The sequence below is a fragment of the Somniosus microcephalus genome, unplaced genomic scaffold (assembly GCF_052327205.1).
Source record: "Somniosus microcephalus isolate GS21.2 unplaced genomic scaffold, FLI_Smic_1.0 unresolved_chr1, whole genome shotgun sequence".
Lineage (NCBI taxonomy): Eukaryota > Metazoa > Chordata > Chondrichthyes > Squaliformes > Somniosidae > Somniosus > Somniosus microcephalus.
In genome coordinates this window covers 86,778,839-86,805,374 of record NW_028225179.1, presented here as the reverse complement: position 1 = coordinate 86,805,374, position 26,536 = coordinate 86,778,839, and the positions used below count along the sequence as shown (strand labels likewise).

General features: G+C 54.4%; 1 protein-coding gene across 1 annotated transcript; it reads right to left on the bottom strand.

The window, feature by feature from the left end:
* Positions 1-1,684: 1,684 nt before the first annotated feature.
* Positions 1,685-26,078, bottom strand: LOC147095560 (class I histocompatibility antigen, F10 alpha chain-like). Its single transcript, XM_085974690.1, has 4 exons — positions 25,779-26,078; positions 21,641-21,778; positions 9,392-9,421; positions 1,685-6,083 (listed from the first exon to the last, which is right to left on the bottom strand). The coding sequence occupies exons 1-4, from the start codon at positions 26,038-26,040 to the stop codon at positions 6,013-6,015; spliced, it is 501 nt and encodes a 166-aa protein (XP_085830816.1). The 5' UTR covers positions 26,041-26,078; the 3' UTR covers positions 1,685-6,012.
* Positions 26,079-26,536: the final 458 nt, after the last annotated feature.

Here is a 26,536-nt window from a genome sequence, read left to right as displayed (position 1 = left end):
GAGTGAGTCGAATTGGCTGAAGACTGGCTTCTGTGATGGTGGCGAACTCGGGAGTAGGCCGGTATGGATCATCCACTCGGCACTTCTGGCTGAAGCTAGTTGCAAACACTTCAGCCTTGCCTTTTGCAAACACGTGCTGGGCTCCGCCATCATTGAGGATGGGGATATTCATGGAGCCTCCTCCTCCCGTTAGTTGTATAATGGTCCACCACCATTCACAACTGCAGCCGGCAGGACTGCAGAGCTTTGATCTGATCCGTTGATTGTGGGATCGCTAAGCCCGGCTTCCGCTGTTTAGCATGCATGTAGTCCTGTGTTGCAGCTTTCCCAGGTTGGCACCTCATTTTTAGGTACGCCTGGTGCTGCTCCTGGCATGCTCTTCTATATTCATTGAACCAGGTTTGATCCCCTGGCTTGATGCTAATGGTAGAGTGAAGGATATGCCGGGCCATGAGGTTACAGGTTGTGGTGGAATACAATTCTGCTGCTGCTGAAGGCCCACAATGCCTCATGGATGCCCAGTTTTGAGCTGCTAGATCTGTTCTGAATCTATCCCATTTAGCACAATGGTAGTGCCACACATGATGGAGAGTGTCCTCAGTGTATAGGTGGGACTTTGTCTCCACAAGGACTGTACGGTGGTCAGTGCTACCAATGCTGTCATGGACAGATGCATCTGCGACAGGTAGATTGGTGAGGACGAGGCCAAGTAGGTTTTTCCCTTGTGTTGGTTCTCTCACCACCTGTCACAGGCAGAGTCTGGCAGTTATGTCCTTCAGGACTCGGCCAGCTCGGTCAGTAGTGGTACTAGTGAGCCACCCCTGGTGATGGACAATGAAGTCCCCCACCCAGAGTATATTCTGTGCCTTTGCTACTCTCAGTGCTTCCTCCAAGTGGTGTTCAACATGGAGGAGTACGGATTCATCAGCTGAGGGAGGGAGGTAGGTGGTAATCAGCAGGAGGTTTTCTTGCCCATGCTTGACCTGAAGCCATGAGACCTGGAGTCAGTGTTGAGGACTCACAGGGCCACTCCCTTCCGACTGTATACCACTGTGCCGCCACCCCTGGTGGGTCTGTCCTGCCGGTGGGACAGGACATACCCAGGAATGGTGATGGAGGAGTTTGCAGGTTCAACTGGGCTGGGTGTGCCATTGTTGTGTCCGTAGCCAGCGCCGAGGTCGATGCCGGGTGGTCCGTCCGGTTTCATTCTTATTATTGATTATCATAGCAGTTTGTTACAACTGAGTGACTTGCTAGGCCATTGCAGAGGGCAGTTAAGAGTCAACCACATTGCTGTGGGTCTGGAGTCACATATAGGCCAGACTGGGTAAGGACGGCAGATTTCCTTCCCTAAAGGACATTGGTGAACCAGATGTTTTTACAACAATCCGATGATTTCATGGCTATCATTACTGATACTAGATTTTTATTCCAGCTTTATTTAATTAACAGAATTTAAATTCCCCGGCTGCCGTGATGGGATTTGAAATTGTGTCTCTGGATTTCTAGTCCAGTAACATAACCACGATGCTCCTGTTCTGATAACCCTTGCTCCTGTACCCCTCACTCAGGCTTTCCTCACTCCCTGAAGTAACCAAATTACTATTATACTGTAGGTATTCGGGTTCACCCATGTAGGTATTGGACGAATTCCTACTTAATAATTGAGTTTGACTTCAGGAGAAACAATGAAATAGTTCTTTAATGCAGGAACAGATGAATACAAGCAGGTTGCCGAGATCAGTACAGGAGAGCCGTGCAGTAGGTCTTATCCAGACGGAGACGCCACAAGGACTGACTGGGCAGTCCCGTGGATTGCGTCATGACGTCATCGCGTTTTCCCACGGTCACGTGATGTGCGTCGTGACATCATCGCGTTTGCCCGCGCTTGGGGCTGTCACGTGATCTGCGACGTGACATCATCGCATTCGCCCGTGCGTGGGGCCGTCACGTGTTCCGCGACGTGACGTCATCGCGTTCGCCCGTGACATCGTTAAAGGGAATTATGTCCGGTAAGTAAGGGACACTCGGTGGTACCGCCACATGCGCCCCCCCAGAATTCGCTTTAACGGACAGCGTCAAATGATGAGATGGCCTGACGAGCCTGTCCAAGCGACTCCTGTAGTCTCGAGACGGGAGACTGTTGGGTGGCTGGCGGTCTGACGGGCGGTCGTACGTGGTCTGTCGTAATGACGATGTGTGTCCGATGGTCTCAGCGGTCGTGCTGTCTCGACTTGGCGGGCGAGGTCTAAAGGTGCTGGTCGTGAGCGGATCCTTGCGTGCGTCGTGGCGGATAAAACGTATCCAGCCCTGCGAAGGACCGTGGCGTCATGGCGAATAAAACGTATCCAGCCATGCGAAGGACCGTGGAGATGCGTGACCTCTGCAGCCCGTGGTTTGAAGCGGGCGCCAGGGCGAAACAGCTGGCGGCATCATAGTGGCTGGCAGGTTGAGCAATTGTAAGCTGGGCCGACGCGGACAATGGCTCTGTCGATGTTGGAAGAAGTCCCCAGTCTGACGAAATCTGCAGGAACGCCAAAACGGGTGATCCGGGAGGAAATGAACGTGGGTCTTGGCAGGTCGGTGAACTCGCCGACAGGCGAGCGAACTCTTCGGCAGTCGGGAACTCACGGAACGGTGCGTGCCGTAGTGCTACTACAGTAACACAGAAGAGAGTGAACCGTTGCTGCGTTGATCAGTGATCAGTGGTGACAGCAATTTTCGCATGGCCGATCGCGGCCGCGGGATGCCTGTTGGACCCGTCCTCGATGGTCGCAGCGTCAGTTGTTGTTGATTTCATTAGGGGGAAACTGCCGGGAGGGCGGCAACGCTTCTCCTTCGTGCTGAAAAGCGTGGTAGAAAAGACCGATCATTAAGTTGACGAGCTGGTGCGGCGTCGGCGGGGGATGAGTCCTCGTGGTTCACGAGGGATGGGTCCTCGTGGTTCGTGAGGGATGGGTCCTCGTGGTTTGCGAGGGGTGAGTCCTCGTGGGTTGCGAGGGGTGAGTCCTCGTGGGTTGCGAGGCGTGAGTCCTCGTGGGTTGCGAGGCGTGGTTTGTGAGGACTGAGTCCTCGTGGCATCTCCGCCGGGGTGCGCTCCGATCCTGTGAGCTCGAAAACATGCTGTACCCGTGCTGTGGGGATTTTATACTTGCTGTTCCGTCGTGGAGTTGTCGAAGAGGCGGAGATCGGTAGAGCCGTCGAGTACGGAGACCGTATCCAGGTACATGGTCTGCGCGTCTCGAAGTTGCACAGGGCGAACGGGGCTTCTACCAGAATAAAGCACGAGGGTGGTTGTTGCTCCCAGAGTTGCGGTAGCTGAGCGAAACGGCTTTAGCTTCCTTGCATGATTCTTCTGTGAAAAACATTCACAAAACTTGGGGTCCGGCTGCGCTGCATTCGTGAAAAACGTTTACGAAAAACGGGGTCACCAATTTAATGTAGGAATTGATGAGCTCCCGTCCTCACGTCGTTGGGTCACCAATTGTAGAAATTGGTGTTCGTCGGTTGTTGTTCGTCGTGCTCTTCCTCCGTGAAAAACATTCAGAGACGGGGTCACCAATTGTAGGTATTCGGGTTCACCCATGTAGGTATTGGACGAATTCCTACTTAATAATTGAGTTTGACTTCAGGAGAAACAATCAAATAGTTCTTTAATGCAGGAACAGATGAATACAAGCAGGTTGCCGAGATCAGTACAGGAGAGCCATGCAGTAGGTCTTATCCGTCGGAGACGCCATGAGGACTGACTGGGCAGTCCCATGGATTGCGTCGTGACAAAATCACGTTTTTCCGCGCTTCGGGCGGTCACGTGATGTGCGTCGTGACGTCATCGCGTTTGCCCGCGCTTGGGGCCATCATGTGATCCGCGACGTGACGTCATTGTGTTCGCCCGCGCTTGGGGCCATCACGTGATCCGCGACGTGACGTCATCGCGTTTGCCCGCGCTTGGGGCCATCATGTGATCCGCGACGTGACGTCATTGTGTTCGCCCGCGCTTGGGGCCATCACGTGATCCGCGACGTGACGTCATTGTGTTCGCCCGCGCTTGGGGCCGTCACGTGATCCGCGACATGACGTCATCGCATTCGCCCGCATCATCACGTTTACCCGCGTCATCGCCTTCGCCCGCGTCATCGCGTTCGCCCGGGACATCGCGTTCGCCTGGGACATCGTTAAAGGGAATTATGTCCGGTAAGTAAGGGACACTCGGTGGTACCGCCACAATACTCACCCGTAGGCCCAATGGAAGTGCTGGTTTCCTGCATGCACTGCGCATGCGCGGGAAACCGGCACTTCCGTTCCCCTGAAAGCAGGTGTTCAAAGGTCGAACGCGTGTGCGGGGGAGGCTGCGCATGCGCATCGAACTTCATTTTTTTTTTTTTTTACAGGTTTTCACGGGAGGGTAAGCCTGCAGAAGTTAGAAATGTAAAAAGCAAGCGTAAGGCTTGCTTTTCACAAGGTAAGTGGTGAATTAATTAAAATTAAAAGATTTTTTCCACAGGTTTATTATTTTTAAATACTTTAAAGCAAGGTAAGTTTATTTTTAGCCCCGTTAGAAAATAAAATTATTTTTTTCAAAAATTAAAATTATTGTTTAAAATAGTTATTTCATTTAATTTATAGTTTATTTAAAAAATTGATTAAAAAAAAAAATTATTTGAAGATTTATTGATGTTTTGTAAGAAGAAGGGGCCCGTAGTATTTCTAAGTTTGACAGCACTTCCTGTCAGACTTATGAATGGAGCATTCCCTGCTCCGATTGGCTGCCCATGGCCCACATGATCCCAGGGGCCGCATCGAACTAACTGCGCCCCTGGGATACGCAAGCACTGCGCACTGGCAGCTGGACCAGGCCCCGGATCGAAATTCCATGGGGGCCCACAGCTCAACGGCCGGCGCGCAAGGTAAGTGCAGATCGGGGGCTTGCACCCGCGGGAAGCCCCCGACCCAAATTTCTGGGCCAATGAGTTAATTCATACCCTGAGTTAAACGATATATAGGTCTGTATATTGCATTTACCCAGCTAAGCTTTAAAAACATGATTAAATGACTTCAAATGCTGAGAAATTAAACTGCAGAGCAACTCGTGGGAAGATTGGGGAGGATGTCTATTCGGCCAGGTGAGGCAGCACATATATAAGATAACATACATAAGAATTAGTTTGTTTGTAAACCCACAACAGGGTTCCATTACATCAAAGTATGGTGGGACTAATCAGAATGTGCTTGCTTTGCAGAAGTAACATGAGACAAGGTCAGAATCTGTGCTTTGCAGAGATTGAATGAGGACTGTTATCTTAAGAAAACATGTAACGAGCAAACCACCTGGCCAGAGACAAACGGATGGTTGTAAAGCAATAGATTAAAATGAGGCCGCAGTCACAGAAGGGCAGGGACCAACTGATAACAGGCCTGTGAATTTGTAGGCGGCAGGAAGGATTAAATGTCACGGTTTATAATTGCCATTTAGCAATAATTCTGTATATGCTAATAAGCGTTGCACCCGCCCCTAGGGCAGGGGTTTGATTTTTGTATAATTGTGAACATTGCTAGGATATCGGTGGAGTCGGATCTGAGAAGGTTCTTCCCAGGCCTGTGAATAAAGACCGTTTCGAACCTCCAATCGAAGTCTGTCATCCGTACATAGCTGAGCGTCGACTTTGTATATCACTTAGTCCGCTCTGCGGGGGAAAGGGTTAAGTGTTGACTTGGCATATCACCAGGTCCACTTTTCGGATACAGCAGTGATTATACTCCAATGAGATTGCTAAATAGGAGCACCTATCAGTTTTAAAACAGTGCGCCCATACAGTAGCAGAGTAGAGGTCACTTCATTAGCCGAAGATGTCCCTCCAAACAGAATTGTGTCCAGCTCAGACCAACAAAAGATTGAAGTTAATGCAAAAGAAAACGCGTGGGGAGTATAACAGGCGGCTCATTCGATATCGCCCGCTTTACACCATCGCCCACACACACTTAGGGCAAGGTCTGTGATCAGAGGTCCGATGATTAAACTAGTGGCAGCTCCACACTGTTGTTCTGGGTGGGTTGAGTCTGCAATGACTGACTGCTGTCAGTACCTAACAAACAGAAAATGACAGGATGAGTGAAAGTTCGAGGTGTGCTTTTTATCAACCTGAAGTAACAAGATATTGAAACGCGATGTTAACCCGAGAGAACATCATTTAATGAAGGCCGTGTCATTCAGTTTGGGTGAACTCCCAATATCGGACAGGCCAGTGATGTTACACAGTTCAGATTGGTCCTCAGTGATTGTCCCTTCAAAACAACTTGACCTGCACCGTGCCATGTGACCAGTGCGGTACCATGTGATCTGCACCATGCCATGTGATCTGCACCATGCCATGTGACCTGCACTGTACCATGTGACCAGTGCGGTACCATGTGATCTGCACCATGCCATGTGATTTTTTTAATTTTATTCGTTCCTGGGATGTGGGCGTCGCTGGCAAGGCCAGCATTTATTGCCCATCCCTAGTTGCCCTTGAGAAGGTGGTGGTGAGCCACCTTCTTGACCCGCTGCAGTCCGTGTGGTGAAGGTACTCCCACAGTGCTGTTAGAGAGGGATTTCCAGGATTTTGACCCAGCGACAATGAAGGATCGGCGATATATTTCCAAGTCAGGATGGTGTGTGACATGGAGGGGAACTTGGAGGTGGTGGTGTTCCCATGCGCCTGCTGCCCTTGTCCTTCTAGGTGGAAGAGGTCGCGGGTTTGGGAGGTGCTGCCGAAGAAGCCTTGGCGAGTTGCTGCAGTGCATCTTGTAGATGGTACACACTGCAGCCACGGTACGCCGGTGGTGGAGGGAGTGAATGTTTAAGGTGGTGGATGGGGTGCCAATAAAGCGGGCTGCGCCATGCCATGTGACCTGTGTCGTGTGTTTCGGGGTGAAGTTGACCAAATTGAACTTGGGTGGCATTTCTGAGCTGGAGCCAGGAGCCGGGGTCAGGAGGTGGCGGGGCAGGTTCAGAAAGTGGTTAAAAAAACACACGGGATCCTGGGCTTCATAAATAGAGGCACAGAGTCCAAAAGTGAGGAAGTTATGACGAACCTTTATAAAACACTGGTTCGGCCACAACTGGAGTATTGTGTCCAATTCTGGGCACCTCACTTTAGGAAGGATGTGAAGGCCTTGGAGAGGGTGCAGAAAAGATTTACAAGAATGGTTCCAGGGATGAGGGACTTCAGTTACGTGGATAGACTGGAGAAGCTGGGGTTATTCTCCCTTAGAGCAGAGAGGATTGAGAGGAGATTTGATAGAGGTGTTGAAAATCATGAGGGGTCTCGACAGAATAGATAGAGAGAAACTGTTCCCATTGGCGGAAGGGTTGAGAACCAGAGGACACAGATTTAAGGTGATTGGCAGAAGAACCAAAGGCAACATCAGAAAAAACTCTTTCAGGCAGCGAGTGGCCAGGATCTGGAATGCGCTGCCTGAGAGGGTGGTGGAGGCAGACTCAATCACCGCTTTCTAAAGGGAGTTGGATCAGTATCTGAAGGAACAACATTTGCAGGGCTGCGGGGAAAGGGTGGGGCAGTGGGACTGGCTGAAGAGCTGTTGCAGAGAGCCGGCAAGGGCTGGATGGGCCAAATGGCCTCCTTCTGTGCTATGATTCTAAGATTCTAAGAAGCTGCAGTCGGGAGCTGGGGTTAGGAGCAGGGGTTGGGAAGGTGTCACGAGCCGGGTCAAGAGGCAGGGCCGGGAGAGGCTCAGGAGTCGGGGTCAGGAGCCGGGGTCATGACCCAGGGTCAGGAGGGGGTCAGGAGCCGGGGTCAGGAGCTGGGGTCAGAAGGCGGGGTTGGGGGGGGGGTCACGTCAGGAGCCGGGGTCAGGAGGGGGTCAGGAGCCGTGGTTGGGAGGGGCTCGGGAGCCGGGGTCAGGAGGGGGTCAGGAGCCGGAGTCAGGGTCGGGAGGGGGGTCAGGAGCTGGGTTGAAGGGGGGTCAGGAGCTGGGGTCGGGCTGGGGTCAGAGGGCGGGGTCAGCAGCTGGTCTCACTGCTCTGGCTGCACTTTCTCCACTCACCCACTGCCTGATACGGGGCTGGTGGGGAACGTGATGTGTGGAAATTATAACGACATCCCATAAACTGTGGGACATTCACAAAAACACCTGCACCGGGGACATCCTCGACCTTCTCCCATTCCATCAGCACCGTGATTTCAGGAGAAACCCCACTTACATGGGAAAGTCGGATAATCGCCGAGTTACAGGAGCGGGAGATGCTCCGGGGAATCCCCCAGCACTGCATTCAATCTTATTACAATTTCTGTTAGCAAACTGCACACAGGAAACGGTTCCACTTCCCTCTGCTCCCCTCCCCTGTCCTCGTCGCCCTTCCTTACATCGTCTCCTCCCCTCCCCTTTCCTCGCCTCCTCCCCCCTCCTCGTCGCCCTTCCTCCCCTCGTCTTCTCCCCTCCCCTCCCCTCTCCTCATCTCCCTTCCTCCCCTCCACTCCTCTTCCCCTCCACTCTCCCCTCACCTCACCTTCCCCTCCCCTCTCTTCCCCTCCCCTCCCCTCCTCTCTCTTCCCCTCCCCTCCCCTCTCTTCCCCTCCCCTCCCTTCCCCTCCCCTCCTCTACCCTCCTCTCCCCTCCTTTCCTCCCTCCTCACTGCCTCTCCTCTCCCCTCCTGTTCCTTTCTCTCCCTTCTCTCCTCTCTCCTCCCCTGCCCTCCCCTCACCTCCCCTCCTCTCCTCCTCCTCTCCTCTCCTCCTCCTCTCCTCTCCCCTCCTCTCCTCTCCTCTCCCCTCCTCTCCCCTCACTGCCTCTCCCCTCACTGCCTCCCCTTCCCTTCTCTCCCCCTCCCCTCCTCTCTGCACCACCTCCCCTCTCCTCCTCTCCCCGCCTTTCCTCTCCCCTCCCCACCCCTTCCCTTTCCTCCTCTCCCCTCCCCTCCCCATCTCTCACCTCCCCTCATTTCACCTCCTCTCCCGCCCTCTCCTCCCACCTTCCCTCCCCTCCCCCTCCTCCCGCCTTCCCTCACCTCCCTCTCGCCCACCCCTCACTACTCCCCCCCCTCGCCCATCATCCCTTCCCTATTCCTACCCTCCCCCTTGCCCACCCCTCACCCTCTCCCCCTCCATCCCCCACCCATCACTCCCCTCCTCCTCGTCCACCATTCACCCCCTCCCCATCCCTTCCCTCCCCCTTGCCCCACCCCCTCCCCATCCCTCCCCCTCGCCCCCCCCTCCCCCTCCATCCCCCCACCCATCCCTCCCCTCCCGCTCGTCCACCCCTCAGCCCTGATTCCACACAGTGTGATGAACACTGGTTCGATCCTGTGATCATTCCCAGGGGCCATCACTCTCTGTGTATTTTGAGCTAAAGTTGGTCTGTTTATTTTGTGTCCACATTCACATTTACTTACATGGTGTTGGAGAGTAGTCCTTCACAGGACCTAAGAAATGAAAAGACACGAGTTCAGTTATTGAGAATTCATAGTGTGAAAATATTAGAATAGCTGACAGCACTTTCAAACTGCTCCAAATGTGAGTGTAGTCAGATAAACAACTGGGTGGAATTCCTCGGGGATTGCCCGCTCGGACTATGCAATTTCAGCGCATGGGCCGCAGAAACATTGAGATCAGGACTCGAAGATTGGATCGGGATTGAAGACACGGGGGGAGTCGTTACTGAGGGAGTGCGGCACTGTCGGAGGGGCGGTAATGAGGGAGTGCTGCATTGTCAGAGGGGCCATACTGAGGGAGTGCGGCACTGTCGGAGGGGCGGTAATGAGGGAGTGCTGCATTGTCAGAGGGGCCATACTGAGGGAGTGCGGCACTGTCGGAGGGGCAGTAATGAGGGATATTGGCAGGATAGGCGCACCAACGTCAGTGTTCTTGCTCAGGCCAACATCCCCAGCATCGAAGCTTTGACCACGCTCAATCCGCTCCAATGGACGGGTCACATTGTCCGCATGCCCGATACGAGACTCCCAAAACAAGCGCTCTACTCGGAGCTCCAGCACGGCAAGAGAGTCCCAGGTGGGCAGAGGAAACGCTTCAAGGACACCCTCAAAGCCTCCTTGAAAAAGTGTAACATCCCCATCGACACCTGGGAACCCCTGGCCCAAGACCGCACAAAGTGGAGGAGAAGCATCTGGGAAGGCGCCGAACACCTCGAGTCTCTTCGCGGGGAGCAAGCGAAAGCCAAGCGCAAGGAGCGCACGTCAACCCAAGCACCCCACCAACCTGCCCCTTCAACCACTGTCTGCCCCACCTGAGACAGTGACTCTACGTCCCGCATTGGACTCACCTGCGAACTCATTTTTAATGTGGAAGCAAGTCATCCTCGGTTCCGAGGGACTGCCTAAGAAGAAGAGTACTGAGGGAGCGCTGCACTGTCGGAGTTGTAGTACTGAAGTAGTGCTGCACTGTCAGAGGAGCAGTACTGAGGGAGCGCTGCACTGTCGGAGGGGCAGTAGTGAGGGAGCACTGCACTGTCGGAGGGGCAGTAGTGAGGGAGCACTGCACTGTCGGATTGGCAGTACTGAGGGAGCACTGCACTGTCGGATTGGCAGTACTGAGGGAGCACTGCACTGTCGGAGGGGCAGTACTGAGGGAGCGCTGCACTGTCGGAGGGGCAGTACTGAGGGAGCGCTGCACTGTCGGAGGAGCAGTACTGAGGGAGCGCTGCACTGTCGGAGGGGCCGTACTGAGGGAGCACTGCACTGTCGGATTGGCAGTACTGAGGGAGCGCTGCACTGTCGGAGTTGTAGTACTGAAGTAGTGCTGCACTGTCAGAGGAGCAGTACTGAGGGAGTGCTGCACTGTCGGAGGTGTAGTACTGAGGGAGCACTGCACTGTCGGAGGGGCAGTACTGAGGGAGCACTGCACTGTCAGAGGGGCAGTGCTGAGGCAGCACTGCACTGTCGGATTGGCAGTACTGAGGGAGCGCTGCACTGTCGGAGGGGCAGTAGTGAGGGAGCACTGCACTGTCGGATTGGCAGTACTGAGGGAGCACTGCACTGTCGGAGGGGCAGTACTGAGGGAGCGCTGCACTGTCGGAGGGGCAGTACTGAGGGAGCACTGCACTGTCAGAGGGGCAGTGCTGAGGCAGCACTGCACTGTCGGATTGGCAGTACTGAGGGAGCGCTGCACTGTCGGAGGGGCAGTAGTGAGGGACCACTGCACTGTCGGATTGGCAGTACTGAGGGAGCACTGCACTGTCGGAGGGGCAGTACTGAGGGAGCACTGCACTGTCGGAGGGGCAGTAGTGAGGGAGCACTGCACTGTCGGATTGGCAGTACTGAGGGAGCACTGCACTGTCGGAGGGGCAGTACTGAGGGAGCACTGCACTGTCGGATTGGCAGTACTGAGGGAGCGCTGCACTGTCGGAGGGGCAGTACTGAGGGAGCACTGCACTGTCGGAGGGGCAGTACTGAGGGAGCACTGCACTGCCGGATTGGCAGTACTGAGGGAGCACTGGACTGTCGGAGGGGCAGTACTGAGGGAGCACTGCACTGTCGGATTGGCAGTACTGAGGGAGCGCTGCACTGTCGGAGGGGCAGTACTGAGGGAGCGCTGCACTGTCGGAGGGGCAGTAGTGAGGGAGCACTGCACTGTCGGAGGTGTAGTACTGAGGGAGCGCTGCACTGTCGGAGGGGCAGTACTGAGGGAGTGCTGCACTGTCGGAGGGACAGTACTGAGGGAGCACTGCACTATCGGAGGGGCAGTACTGAGGGAGCACTGGACTGTCGGATTGGCAGTACTGAGGGAGCGCTGCACTGATGGAGGGGCAGTACTGAGGGAGCGCTGCACTGTCAGAGGGGCAGTACTGAGGGAGCACTGCACTGTCGGAGGGGCAGTAGTGAGGGAGCACTGCACTGTCGGATTGGCAGTACTGAGGGAGCACTGCACTGTTGGAGGGGCAGTACTGAGGGAGCGCTGCACTGTCGGAGGGGCAGTACTGAGGGAGTGCTGCACTGTCGGAGGGGCAGTACTGAGGGAGCGCTGCACTGTCGGAGGGGCCATACTGAGGGAGCACTGCACTGTCGGATTGGCAGTACTGAGGGAGCGCTGCACTGTCGGAGGGGCAGTACTGAGGGAGTGCTGCACTGTCGGAGGGGCAGTAGTGAGGGAGCACTGCACTGTCGGAGGTGTAGTACTGAGGGAGCGCTGCACTGTCGGAGGGGCAGTACTGAGGGAGTGCTGCACTGTCGGAGGGACAGTACTGAGGGAGCACTGCACTATCGGAGGGGCAGTACTGAGGGAGCACTGGACTGTCGGATTGGCAGTACTGAGGGAGCGCTGCACTGATGGAGGGGCAGTACTGAGGGAGCGCTGCACTGTCGGAGGGGCAGTAGTGAGGGAGCACTGCACTGTCGGAGGTGTAGTACTGAGGGAGCGCTGCACTGTCGGAGGGGCAGTACTGAGGGAGCACTGGACTGTCGGATTGGCAGTACTGAGGGAGCGCTGCACTGATGGAGGGGCAGTACTGAGGGAGCGCTGCACTGTCGGATTGGCAGTACTGAGGGAGCGCTGCACTGTCGGAGGGGCAGTAGTGAGGGAGCACTGCACTGTCGGATTGGCAGTACTGAGGGAGCGCTGCACTGTCGGAGGGGCAGCAGTGAGGGAGCACTGCACTGTCGGATTGGCAGTACTGAGGGAGCACTGCACTGTCGGAGGGGCAGTACTGAGGGAGCACTGCACTGCCGGATTGGAAGTACTGAGGGAGAGCTGCACTGTCGGAGGGGCAGTACTGAGGGAGCACTGCACTGTCGGATTGGCAGTACTGAGGGACTGCTGCACTGTCGGAGGGGAAGTACTGAAGTAGTGCCGCACTGTCGGATTGGCAGTACTGAGGGACTGCTGCACTGACGGAGGGACAGTACTGAGGGAGCGCTGCACTGTCGGAGGGGTAGTACTGAGGGAGCGCTGCACTGTCGGAGGTGTAATACTGAAGTAGTGCTGCACTGTTGGAGGAGCAGTACTGAGGGATCGCTGCACTGACGGTGGGACAGTACTGAGGGAGCGCTGCACTGTCGGAGGGGTAGTACTGAAGGAGTGACGCACTGTCGGATTGGCAGTACTGAGGGACTGCTGCACTGTTGGAGGGGCAGTACTGAGGGAGCACTGCACTGCCAGAGGGGCAGTACTGAGGGAGTGCCGCACTGTCGGAGGTGTAGTACTGAAGTAGTGCTGCACTGTTGGAGGAGCAGTACTGCGGGATCGCTGCACTGACGGAGGGACAGTACTGAGGGAGCACTGCACTGTCGGAGGTGTAGTACTGAAGTAGTGCTGCACTGTTGGAGGAGCAGTACTGAGGGAGCGCTGCACTGACGGAGGGGCAGTACTGAGGGAGTGCTGCACTGTCGGAGGGGCAGTACTGAGGGAGCACTGCACTGTCGGAGGTGTAGTACTGAGGGAGTGCCGCACTGTCAGATTGGCAGCACTGAGGGACTGCTGCACTGACGGAGGGACAGTACTGAGGGAGCGCTGCACTGTCGGAGGTGTAGTACTGAAGTAGTGCTGCACTGTTGGAGGAGCAGTACTGAGGGATCGCTGCACTGACGGAGGGACAGTACTGAGGGAGCGCTGCACTGTCGGAGGGGTAGTACTGAAGGAGTGCCGCACTGTCGGATTGGCAGTACTGAGGGACTGCTGCACTGTCGGAGGGGCAGTTCTGAGGGAGCACTGCACTGTCAGAGGGGAAGTACTGAGGGAGTGCAGCACTGTCGGAGGGGCAGTACTGAGGGAGTGCAGCACTGTCGGAGGGGCAGTACTGAGGGAGCACTGCACTGTCAGAGGGGCAGTACTGAGGGAGTGCCGCACTGTCGGATGGGCAGTACTGAAGGAGTGCTGCACTGATGGAGGGGCAGTACTGAGGGAGCGCTGCACTGTCGGAGGGGCAGTACTGAGGGAGTGCCGCACTGTCGGAGGTGTAGTACTGAAGTAGTGCTGCACTGTTGGAGGAGCAGTACTGCGGGATCGCTGCACTGACGGAGGGACAGTACTGAGGGAGCACTGCACTGTCGGAGGTGTAGTACTGAAGTAGTGCTGCACTGTTGGAGGAGCAGTACTGAGGGAACGCTGCACTGACGGAGGGGCAGTACTGAGGGAGTGCTGCACTGTCGGAGGGGCAGTACTGAGGGAGCACTGCACTGTCGGAGGTGTAGTACTGAGGGAGTGCCGCACTGTCAGATTGGCAGCACTGAGGGACTGCTGCACTGACGGAGGGACAGTACTGAGGGAGCGCTGCACTGTCGGAGGGGTAGTACTGAGGGAGCGCTGCACTGTCGGAGGTGTAGTACTGAAGTAGTGCTGCACTGTTGGAGGAGCAGTACTGAGGGATCGCTGCACTGACGGAGGGACAGTACTGAGGGAGCGCTGCACTGTCGGAGGGGTAGTACTGAAGGAGTGCCGCACTGTCGGATTGGCAGTACTGAGGGACTGCTGCACTGTCGGAGGGGCAGTTCTGAGGGAGCACTGCACTGTCAGAGGGGCAGTCCTGAGGGAGTGCCGCACTGTCGGATGGGCAGTACTGAGGGAGTGCTGCACTGATGGAGGGGCAGTACTGAGGGAGCACTGCACTGTCAGAGGGGCAGTACTGAGGGAGTGCCGCACTGTCGGATGAGCAGTACTGAGGGAGTGCTGCACTGTCGGAGGGGCAGTACTGAGGGAGTGCTGCACTGTCGGAGGGGCAGTACTGAGGGAGCTCTGCACTGTCAGAGGGGAAGTACTGAGGGAGTGCAGCACTGTCGGAGGGGCAGTACTGAGGGAGTGCAGCACTGTCGGAGGGGCAGTACTGAGGGAGAGCTGCACTGACGGAGGGGCAGTACTGAGGGAGCACTGCACTGTCAGAGGGGCAGTACTGAGGGAGTGCCGCACTGTCGGATGGGCAGTACTGAAGGAGTGCTGCACTGATGGAGGGGTAGTACTGAGGGAGCGCTGCACTGTCGGAGGGGCAGTACTGAGGGAGTGCTGCACATTTGAAAGTTCTCTATCTGAATGCACGTAGCATTCGTAACAAAATAGATGAGTTAATGGCACAAATAGCTACATATGGGTATGATCTTGTGGCCATTACAGAAACATGGCTGCAGGGTGACACTGCCTGGGAATTATACATACCAGGTTATTTAACGATCAGGAAGGACAGGCAGGAAGGAAGAGGAGGTGGGGTGGCTATGTTAATAAAGGAAGGAATCACTGTAATACAGAGAAATGATATTGGGTCAAAAGATCAGGATAATGAAACAGTTTGGGTGGAGATAAGGAATAATAAGGGGAAAAAAACACTGGTGGGCGTAGTCTATAGGCCTCCAAACAGTTGCAACTCGGTTGGACGGAGTATCAATCAGGAAATAGTTGAGGCTTGTAATAAGGGAACATCTATAATTATGGGGGATTTTAACTATCATATTAACTGGACAAATCAAATTGGTCAGGGCTGCCTTGAGGATGAGTTCATTGAGTGTATTAGGGATGGGTTTCTTGAGCAGTATGTAACTGAACCGACCAGGGGGCAAGCAACCTTAGATCTGGTCCTGTGTAACGAGACAGGATTAATTAAAAATGTCCTAGTAAAGGATCCCCTTGGAATGAGTGACCATAACATGGTTGAATTCCATGTTCAATTAGAGGGTGAGGAGGTTGTATCTCAAACAAGCGTGCTAAGCTTGAATAAAGGAGGCTATGAAGGTATGAGAGCAGAATTGAGCAAAGTGGATTGGGAAAATAGATTAAAGGGTAAGACGATACATGATCAGTGGTGTACATTTAAGGAGTTATTTTACAACTTCCAAAAAAAGTATATTCCACTGAGAAGAAAAGGGTGTAAAAGAAAAGACAGCCATCCGTGGATAAGTAAAGAAATTAAGGATAGTATTCGACTAAAAACAAGGGCATATAAGGTAGCCAAATCTAGTGGGAGGATAGAGGATTGGGAAAACTTTAAAAGACAGCAAAAAATAACAAAAAGATTGATTAGGAAAGGGAAGATAGATTATGAAAGTAAATTAGCAAAAAATATAAAAACAGATAGTAAGAGTTTTTATAGTTATATAAAAAGAAAAAGGGTGGCTAAAGTAAATGTTGGTCCCTTAGAGGATGAGACCGGGAAATTAATGGTGGGAAATATGGAGATGGCAAAAACACTGAATGAATATTTTGTATCAGTCTTTACAGTAGAGGACACCAAGAATATCCCAACACTGGACAAGCAGGGGGCTATAGGGGGGGAGGAGATAAACACGATCAAAATCACTAAGGAAGTGGTACTCGGTAAAATAATGGGACTCAAGGCGGATAAATCGCCTGGACCTGATGGCTTACATCCAAGGGTCTTGAGGGAAGTGGCGGTAGGGATTGTGGATGCATTGGTAATAATCTTCCAAAACTCCCTGGACTCAGCAAAGGTCCCAGCAGACTGGAAAACTGCTAATGTAACACCCTTATTTAAAAAGGGCAGTAGACAGAAGGCTGGAAACTATAGACCGGTTAGCCTAACATCTGTGGTAGGTAAAATTTTGGAGTCCATTATTAAGGAGACAGTAACAGGACATTTGGATAATCATAGTTTAATAAGACAAAGTCAGCATGGTTTTATGAAGGGGAAGTCATGTTTGACAAATTTGCTGGAGTTCTTTGAGGAAGTAACATACAGGGTGGATAAAGGTGAACCAGTGGACGTAGTGTATTTAGACTTCCAAAAGGCATTTGACAAGGTGCCACACAAAAGATTATTGCTTAAGATAAAAAATCACGGGATTGGGGGTAATATTCTGGCATGGATAGAGGATTGGCTATCTAACAGAAGGCAGAGAGTTGGGATAAATGGTTCATTCTCAGACTGGCAATCAGTAACCAGTGGTGTTCCGCAGGGGTCAGTGCTGGGTCCCCAACTCTTTACAATCTATATTAACGATTTGGAGGAGGGGACTGAGTGTAACATATCAAAGTTTGCAGATGATACTAAGATGGGAGGGAAAGTAGTGAGAGAGGAGGACATAAAAAACCTGCAAGGGGACATAGACAGGCTAAGTAAGTGGGCAGAGACGTGGCAGATGGAATACAATACCGGAAAGTGTGAGGTTATGCACTTTGGCAGGAAAAATCGTAGAGCAAGTTATTATCTTAATGGCAAGAAACTGGAAAGTGCTGAAGTACAAAGGGATCTGGGGGTCCTGGTGCATGAAACTCAAAAGGTTAGTATGCTGGTGCAGCAAGTGATTAAGAAGGCCAATGGAATGTTGGCTTTCATTGCTAGGGGGATAGAATATAAAAATAGGGAGGTATTGCTTCAGTTGTACAAGGTATTGGTGAGACCGCGCCTGGAATACTGCATACAGTTTTGGTGTCCATACTTAAGAAAAGACATACTTGCTCTCGAGTCAGTACAAAGAAGGTTCACTCGGTTAATCCCGGGGATAAGGGGATGGACATATGAGGAGAGGTTGAGTAGATTGGGACTCTACTCATTGGAGTTCAGAAGAGTGAGAGGCGATCTTATTGAAACATATAAGATTGTGAAGGGGCTTGATCGGGTGGATGCGGTGAGGATGTTCCAGATGATGGGTGAAACTAGAACTAGGGGGCATAGTCTTAGAATAAGGGGCTGCTCTTTCAAAACTGAGATGAGGAGGAACTACTTCACTCAGAGGGTGGTAGGTCCATGGAATATGCTGCCCCAAAAAGCTGTCGAAGCTACATCATTACATAAATTTAAAACAGAAATAGACAGTTTCCTAGAAGAAAAGGGAATTAAGGGTTACGGGGAGCGGGCAGGAATTTGGACATGAGTTTAGGTGCGGATCGGTCATGGCCCTGTGGGTAGCGGCGCGGGCCCAGGGGCCGTGTAGCCTGATCCTGCTCCTGCTTCGTGTGTCTAATTCTGTTAGATTCAGGAGATAGTCCTGTCATAGTGGATTGGCGGTTAGGATCAGATCAGCCATGATCTTATTGAATGGCGGAGCAGGCTCGAGAGGCCAATTGGCCTACTCCTGCTCCTATTTCTTATGTTCTTATGTTCTTATGTCGGAGGTGTAGTACTGAAGGAGTGCTGCACTGTTGGAGGAGCAGTAGTGAGGGAACGCTGCACTGACTTAGGGGCAGTACTGAGGGAGTGCTGCACTGTCGGAGGGCAGTACTGAGGGAGTGCTGCACTGTCGGAGGGGCAGTACTGAGGGAGCACTGCACTGTCGGAGGGGCAGTACTGAGGGAGTGCCGCACTGTCGGATGGGCAGTACTGAGGGAGTGCTGCACTGTCGGAGGGGCAGTACTGAGGGAGCGATGCACTGTCGGAGGAGCAGTACTGAGGGAGAGCTGCACTGTTGAAGGGGCAATAATGAGGGAGTGCCGCACTGTCGGAGGGGCAGTACTGAGGGAGCGCTGCACTGTCGGAGGGGCAGTACTGAGGGAGCGCTGCACTGTTGGAGGGGCAATAATGAGGGAGTGCCGCACTGTCGGAGAGGCAGTATTGAGGGAGTGCTGCACTGTTGGAGGGGCAATAATGAGGGACTGCCGCACTGTCGGAGGGGCAGTACTCAGGGAGCGCTGCACTGTCGGAGGGGCAGTATTGAGGGAGCGCTGCACTGTCGGAGGAGCAGTACTCAGGGAGCACTGCACTGTCGGAGGGGTAGTACTGATGGCGTGCTGCACTTTCGGAGGGGCAGTACGGAAGGAGCACGGCACTGTCGGAGGGGCAGTACTGAGGGAGCGCTACACTGTTGGAGGAGCAGTACTGAGGGAGAGCTGCACTGACGGAGGGGCAGTACTGAGGGAGCACTGCACTGTCAGAGGGGCAGTACTGAGGGAGTGCCGCACTGTCAGAGGGGAAGTACTGAGGGAGCGCTGCACTGTCGGAGGGGCCGTACTGAGGGAGTGCGGCACTGTCGGAGGGACAGTACTGAGGGAGAGCTGCACTGACGGAGGGGCAGTACTGAGGGAGCACTGCACTGTCGGAGGAGCAGTACCGAGGGAGCGCTGCACTGACGGAGGGGCAGTATTGAGGGAGCACTGCACTGTCGGATGGGCAGTACTGCAAGATCGCTGCACTGTCGGAGGATCAGTACTGAGGGAGCGCTGCACTGTCGGAGGGGCAGTATTGAGGGAGCGCTGCACTGTCGGAGGGGCAGTATTGACGTAGCGCTGCACTGTCGGAGGGGCAGTACTGAGGGAGCGCTGCACAGACGGAGGGGCAGTACTGAAGGAGCGCTGCACTGTCGGATGGGCAGTACTGCGGGAGCGCTGCACTGTCGGAGGGGCAGTACTGAAGGAGCGTTGCACTGTCGGAGGGGCAGTACTGAGGAAGCGCTGCACTGTCGGAAGGGCAGTACTGAGGGAGTGCTGCACTGTCGGAGGGGCAGTACTGAGGGAGCGCTGCACTGTCGGAGGGTCAGTACTGAGGGAGCGCTACACTGTCCGAGGGGCAGTACTGAGGGAGCGCTGCACTGTCGGAGGGGCAGTACTGAGGGAGCACTGCACTGTCAGAGGGGCAGTACTGAGGGAGTGCCGCACTGTCGGATGGGCAGTACTGAGGGAGTGCTGCACTGTCGGAGGGGCAGTACTGAGGGAGCGCTGCACTGTCGGAGGGTCAGTACTGAGGGAGCACTACACTGTCCGAGGGGCAGTACTGAGGGAGCGCTGCACTGTCGGAGGGGCAGTATTGAGGGAGCGCTGCACTGTCGGAGGATCAGTACTGAGGGAGCGCTGCACTGTCGGAGGGGCAGTACTGAGGGAGCGCTGCACTGTCGGAGGGGCAGTACTGAGGGAGCGCTGCACTGTCGGAGGGGCAGTACTGAGGGAGCGCTGCACTGTCGGAGGGGCAGTACTGAGGGAGCGCGGCACTGTCGGAGGGGCAGTACTGATGGAGTGCTGCACTGTCAGAGGGGCAGTCCTGAGGGAGCGCTGCACTGTCGGAGGGGCAGTACTGCGGGAGCGCTACACTGTCGGAGGGGCAGTACTGAGGGAGCACTGCACTGTCGGGTGGGGGCAGTACTGATGGAGTGCTGCACTGTCAGAGGGGCAGTCCTGAGGGAGCGCTGCACTGTCGGAGGGGCAGTACTGAGGAAGCGCTGCACTGTCGGAAGGGCAGTACTGAGGGAGTGCTGCACTGTCGGAGGGGCAGTACTGAGGGAGTGCTGCACTGTCGGAGGGGCAGTACTGAGGGAGCACTGCACTGTTAGCGGGGCAGTACTGAGGGAGTGCCGCACTGTCGGATGGGCAGTACTGAGGGAGTGCTGCACTGTCGGAAGAGCAGTACTGAGGGAGCGCTGCACTGTCGGAGGGGCAGTATTGAGGGAGCGCTGCACTGTCGGAGGTGCAGTACTCAGGGACCACTGCACTGTCGGAGGGGTAGTACTGATGTCGAGCTGCACTGTCGGAGGGGCAGTACGGAAGCAGCACGGCACTGTCGGAGGGGCAGTACTGAGGCAGCGCTACACTGTCGGAGGTGTAGTACTGAAGGAGTGCTGCACTGTTGGAGGAGCAGTACTGAGGGAGAGCTGCACTGACGGAGGGGCAGTACAGAGGGAGCACTGCACTGTCGGAGGGGAAGTACTGAGGGAGCGCTGCACTGTCGGAGGGGCAGTACTGAGGGAGCGCTGCAGTGTTGGAGGGGCAGTACTGAGGGAGAGCTGCACTGACGGAGGGGCAGTACTGAGGGAGCACTGCACTATCGGAGGAGCAGTACCGAGGGAGCGCAGCACTGACGGAGGGGCAGTATTGAGGGAGCGCTGCACTGTTGGAGGGTCAATAATGAGGGAGTGCCGCACTGTCGGAGGGGAAGTACTGAGGGAGCGCTGCACTGTCGGAGGGGTAGTACTGAGGGAGCGCTGTACAGACGGAGGGGCAGTACTGAAGGAGCGCTGCACTGTCGGATGGGCAGTACTGCGAGATCGCTGCACTGTCGGAGTGTTAGTACTGAGGGAGCGCTGCACTGTCGGAGGGGCAGTATTGAGGTAGCGCTGCACTGTCGGAGGGGCAGTACTGAGGGAGCGCTGCACTGTCGGAGGGGCAGTACTGAGGGAGCGCTGCACAGACGGAGGGGCAGTACTGAAGGAGCGCTGCACTGTCGGATGGGCAGTACTGCGGGAGCGCTGCACTATCGGAGGGTCAGTACTGAGGGAGCGCTGCATTGTTGGAGGGGCAATACTGAGGGAGCGCTGCACTGTCGGAGGGGCAGTATTGAGGGAGCGCAGCACTGTCGGAGGGTCAGTATTGAGGGAGCGCTGCACTGTCGGAGGGGCAGTTCTGAGGGAGAGCTGCACTGTCGGTGGGGCAGTACTGAGGGAGTGCGGCACTGTCGGAAAAGCCGTCTTTTGGATGAATCGTTAAACCGAGCTACTGTCTGCCCCCTGAGGTGGACATAAAAGATCCCATTGCTGGTAATCGAAGAAGAGCTGGGAAGTATTTATCCTGCAAACAACACCACTAAAACAGATTATTTAGTCATTATCACATTGCTGTTTGCAGGATTTGTTCTGTACAATTTGCGTGCCGTGACTCCTGCATTAAAACTGGGACTACACTACAAAAGGATTTCACTGGCAGTGAAGCGCTTTGGGACATCCTGAGGTGGTGAAACACGAGCCTTTCATTTCAACAGAACAATGTGCAATTGTGAACAGTCCATGAATGACTGTGGGAAGCAAACAAAAATAATCATCGGATCTTACCTCCAATTGAAGACCACAAGTGTATGATGTACTCTCTTCGTTTATACAGCAAGCAGACAAGGCCACCAACGAGAAACAAGGCAATCAGAACCAAAACGATGGCAGCAATCATCCATGGAACCAAACCATCGCCGTATTCTGATTAACAAGGTTACAGTCAGTCTCCACTCCCAGTACAGTGACCCCGACCCTGGAATATCCTCACCCGGTGTAATGGGGGGAGTCAGTCTCCACTCCCAGTACAGTAACCCCCGACCCTGGAATATCCTCACCCGGTGTAATGGGGAGAGTCAGTCTCCACTCCCAGTACAGTAACCCCCGACCCTGGAATATCCTCACCCGGTGTAATGGGGAGAGTCAGTCTCCACTCCCAGTACAGTGACCCCCGACCCTGGAATATCCTCACCTGGTGTAATGGGGAGAGTCAGTCTCCACTCCCAGTACAGTAACCCCCGACCCTGGAATATCCTCACCTGGTGTAATGGGGAGAGTCAGTCTCCACTCCCAGTACAGTAACCCCCGACCCTGGAATATCCTCACCCGGTGTAATGGGGGGAGTCAGTCTCCACTCCCAGTACAGTAACCCCCGACCCTGGAATATCCTCACCCGGTGTAATGGGGAGAGTCAGTCTCCACTCCCAGTACAGTGACCCCCGACCCTGGAATATCCTCACCTGGTGTAATGGGGGGAGTCAGTCTCCACTCCCAGTACAGTGACCCCCGACCCTGGAATATCCTCACCCGGTGTAATGGGGAGAGTCAGTCTCCACTCCCAGTACAGTGACCCCCGACCCTGGAATATCCTCACCTGGTGTAATGGGGGGAGTCAGTCTCCACTCCCAGTACAGTGACCCCCGACCCTGGAATATCCTCACCCGGTGTAATGGGGAGAGTCAGTCTCCACTCCCAGTACAGTGACCCCCGACCCTGGAATATCCTCACCCGGTGTAATGGGGAGAGTCAGTCTCCACTCCTAGTACAGTGACCCCCGACCCTGGAATATCCTCACCCGGTGTAATGGGGAGAGTCAGTCTCCACTCCCAGTATAGTGACCCCGACCGGGCAGCACGGTGGCATAGTGGTTAGCACTGTTGCCTCACAGCGCCAGGGACCCGGGTTCGAATCCACCCTCGGGTGACTGTCTGTGTGGAGTTTGCACATTCTCCCCGTGTTTGCGTGGGTTTTCTCCGGGTGCTCCGGTTTCCTCCCACAGTCCAAAGACGTGCGGGTTAGGTTGATTGGCTATGATAAAAATTGACCCTTAGTGTTAGGGGGATTAAATACGTGGGGTTACGGGGATAGGGTGGGATATGTGTTGGTGTAGGGGTTACGGGGATTGGGAGGGATATGTGTCGGTGCAGGCTCGATGGGCCGAAATGGCCTCTTTCTGTACTGTGAGGTTTCTGCGATTTCTGTGATTTCTGTGACCCTGGAATATCCTCACCTGGTGTAATGGGGAGAGTCAGTCTCCACTCCCAGTACAGTGACCCCGACCCTGGAATATCCTCACCCGGTGTAATGGGGGGAGTCAGTCTCCACTCCCAGTACAGTGACCCCGACCCTGGAATATCCTCACCCGGTGTAATGGGGGGAGTCAGTCTCCACTCCCAGTACAGTGACCCCGACCCTGGAATATCCTCACCCGGTGTAATGGGGAGAGTCAGTCTCCACTCCCAGTACAGTGACCCCCGACCCTGGAATATCCTCACCCGGTGTAATGGGGAGAGTCAGTCTCCACTCCCAGTACAGTGACCCCCGACCCTGGAATATCCTCACCTGGTGTAATGGGGAGAGTCAGTCTCCACTCCCAGTACAGTGACCCCCGACCCTGGAATATCCTCACCCGGTGTAATGGGGGGAGTCAGTCTCCACTCCCAGTACAGTGACCCCCGACCCTGGAATATCCTCACCCGGTGTAATGGGGAGAGTCAGTCTCCACTCCCAGTACAGTGACCCCGACCCTGGAATATCCTCACCCGGTGTAATGGGGAGAGTCAGTCTCCACTCCCAGTACAGTGACCCCCGACCCTGGAATATCCTCACCTGGTGTAATGGGGAGAGTCAGTCTCCACTCCCAGTACAGTGACCCCCGACCCTGGAATATCCTCACCCGGTGTAATGGGGAGAGTCAGTCTCCACTCCCAGTACAGTGACCCCCGACCCTGGAATATCCTCACCCGGTGTAATGGGGGGAGTCAGTCTCCACTCCCAGTACAGTAACCCCGACCCTGGAATATCCTCACCCGGTGTAATGGGGAGAGTCAGTCTCCACTCCCAGTACAGTGACCCCGACCCTGGAATATCCTCACCTGGAGTAATGGGGAGAGTCAGTCTCCACTCCTAGTACAGTTATACTCATTCCTTACCCTGGTTATACCCATTCATTACCCGGGTTATACCCATTTCTTACCCGGGTTATACCCATTCCTTACCCGGGTTATACACATTCCTTACCCGGGTTATACCCAATCCTTACCCGGGTTATACCCATACCTTACCCAGGTTATACCCGTTCCTTACCCGGGTTATACCCATTCCTTACCAGGGTTATACCCATTCCGTACCCGGGTTATACCCATACCTTACCCGGGTTATACCCGTTCATTACCCGGATTATACCCGTTCCTTACCCGGGTTATACCCATCCCTTACCCGGGTTATACCCATTGCTTACCCGGGTTACACCCATTCCTTTCCTGGGTTATACCCATTCCTTACCCGGGTTATACCCATTCATTTCCCCCGGTTATACCCATTCCTTACCCGGGTTATACCCATTGCTTACCCGGGTTACACCCATTCCTTACCTGGGTTATACCCATTCCTTACCCGGGTTATACCCATTCCTTTCCCCCGGTTATACCCATTCCTTACCCTGGGCTATACCCATTCCTTTCCCCCGGTTATACCCATTCCTTACCCCGGGTTATACCAATTCCTTACCCCGGGTTATACCCATTCCTTACCCGGGTTATACCCATTCCTTACCCGGGTTATACCCATTCCATACCCGTGTTATACCCATTCCTTACCCGGGTTCTACCCATTCCATAACCGTGTTATACCCATTCCTTACCCGGGTTATACCCATTCCTTACCCGGGTTATACCCATTCCATACCCGTGTTATACCCATTCCTTACCCGGGTTCTACCCATTCCATAACCGTGTTATACCCATTCATTTCCCCCGGTTATACCCATTCCTTACCCAGGTTATACCCGTTCCTTACCCGGGTTATACCCATTCCTTACCAGGGTTATACCCATTCCGTACCCGGGTTATACCCATACCTTACCCGGGTTATACCCGTTCATTACCCGGGTTATACCCGTTCCTTACCCGGGTTATACCCATCCCTTACCCGGGTTATACCCATTGCTTACCCGGGTTACACCCATTCCTTTCCTGGGTTATACCCATTCCTTACCCGGGTTATATCCAATCCTTACCCCGGGTTATACCCATTCCTTACCCGGGTTATACCCATTCATTTCCCCCGGTTATACCCATTCCTTACCCGGGTTATACCCATTGCTTACCCGGGTTACACCCATTCCTTACCTGGGTTATACCCATTCCTTACCCGGGTTATACCCATTCCTTTCCCCCGGTTATACCCATTCCTTACCCTGGGTTATACCCATTCCTTACCCCGGGTTATACCCATTCCTTACCCGGGTTATACCCATTCCTTACCCGGGTTATACCCATTCCATACCCGGGTTATACCCATTCCATACCCGTGTTATACCCATTCCTTACCCGGGTTCTACCCATTCCATAACCGTGTTATACCCATTCCTTACCCGGGTTATACCCATTCCTTACCCGGGTTATACCCATTCCATACCCGTGTTATACCAATTCCTTACCCGGGTTATACCCATTCCATACCCGGGTTATACCCATTCCTTACCCGGGTTATACCCATTCCATACCCGTGTTATACCAATTCCTTACCCGGGTTATACCCATTCCATACCCGGGTTATACCCATTCCTTACCCGGGTTATACCCATTCCATACCCGTGTTATACCCATTCCTTACCCGGGTTATACCCATTCCTTACCCGGGTTATACCCATTCCTTACCCGGGTTATACCCATTCCATACCCGTGTTATACCCATTCCTTACCCCAGGTTGCATCAATTGCTTGAGACAAGCTGCTGTGTTCGACGCGGCAGATGTGCTGACGTCTGTCCCCGGGCTCGGTCAGCAAGGAGACCCTGATTTGGTAGGTGCCATCGTGGTTGGGTAAAATGCCGGAACTTGGAAGGTTGGCGATTGTCTCTCCCTCTCTAATCCAGGTCACAGTGATGGACTGTGGGTAAAAACCGGTGGCCAGGCAATGCAGAGTGAGTTTCTGGCCATCTGCGGTCTTCTTGTCATAGGTCATCACCTCTGGGGCAACTGAGGGGGGAGAGAGAGAGAGTGAGATCGGCAAGGCCACATTACAATGCTTCTCTTGGACTGGTTTCGTCACAGATCCAAAGGAGTATTGCGAATGCTGGGAATGTGAAATGAAGAAGACCGTCTCGGGATCAGGCTGAGAGACAGTATCGATCAGCCCTGTATTCTTTGTGAAAGAGGAAATCTATTATCGGAGTTTCTGACAGTCCCATACGCTGCCCACATCCTGCTACATTTACCTGATTGAATCCTGTGTCTCTTGGAAAATAATGTCCTCTGTGAGCTTTCAGAGAACAACAACCCTCCCCAAGCGGGGGGATTCACTGGGGAGGGAGCAGGGTGGGGTGGGGTCATTGGTGAGAGAGCGCGGGGGAGAGAGAGCGCGGGGGAGAGAGCGTGGGGGAGAGAGAGCGTGGGGGAGAGAGAGCGTGGGGGAGAGAGAGAGCGTGGGGGAGGGAGAGCGTGGGGGAGAGAGAGCGTGG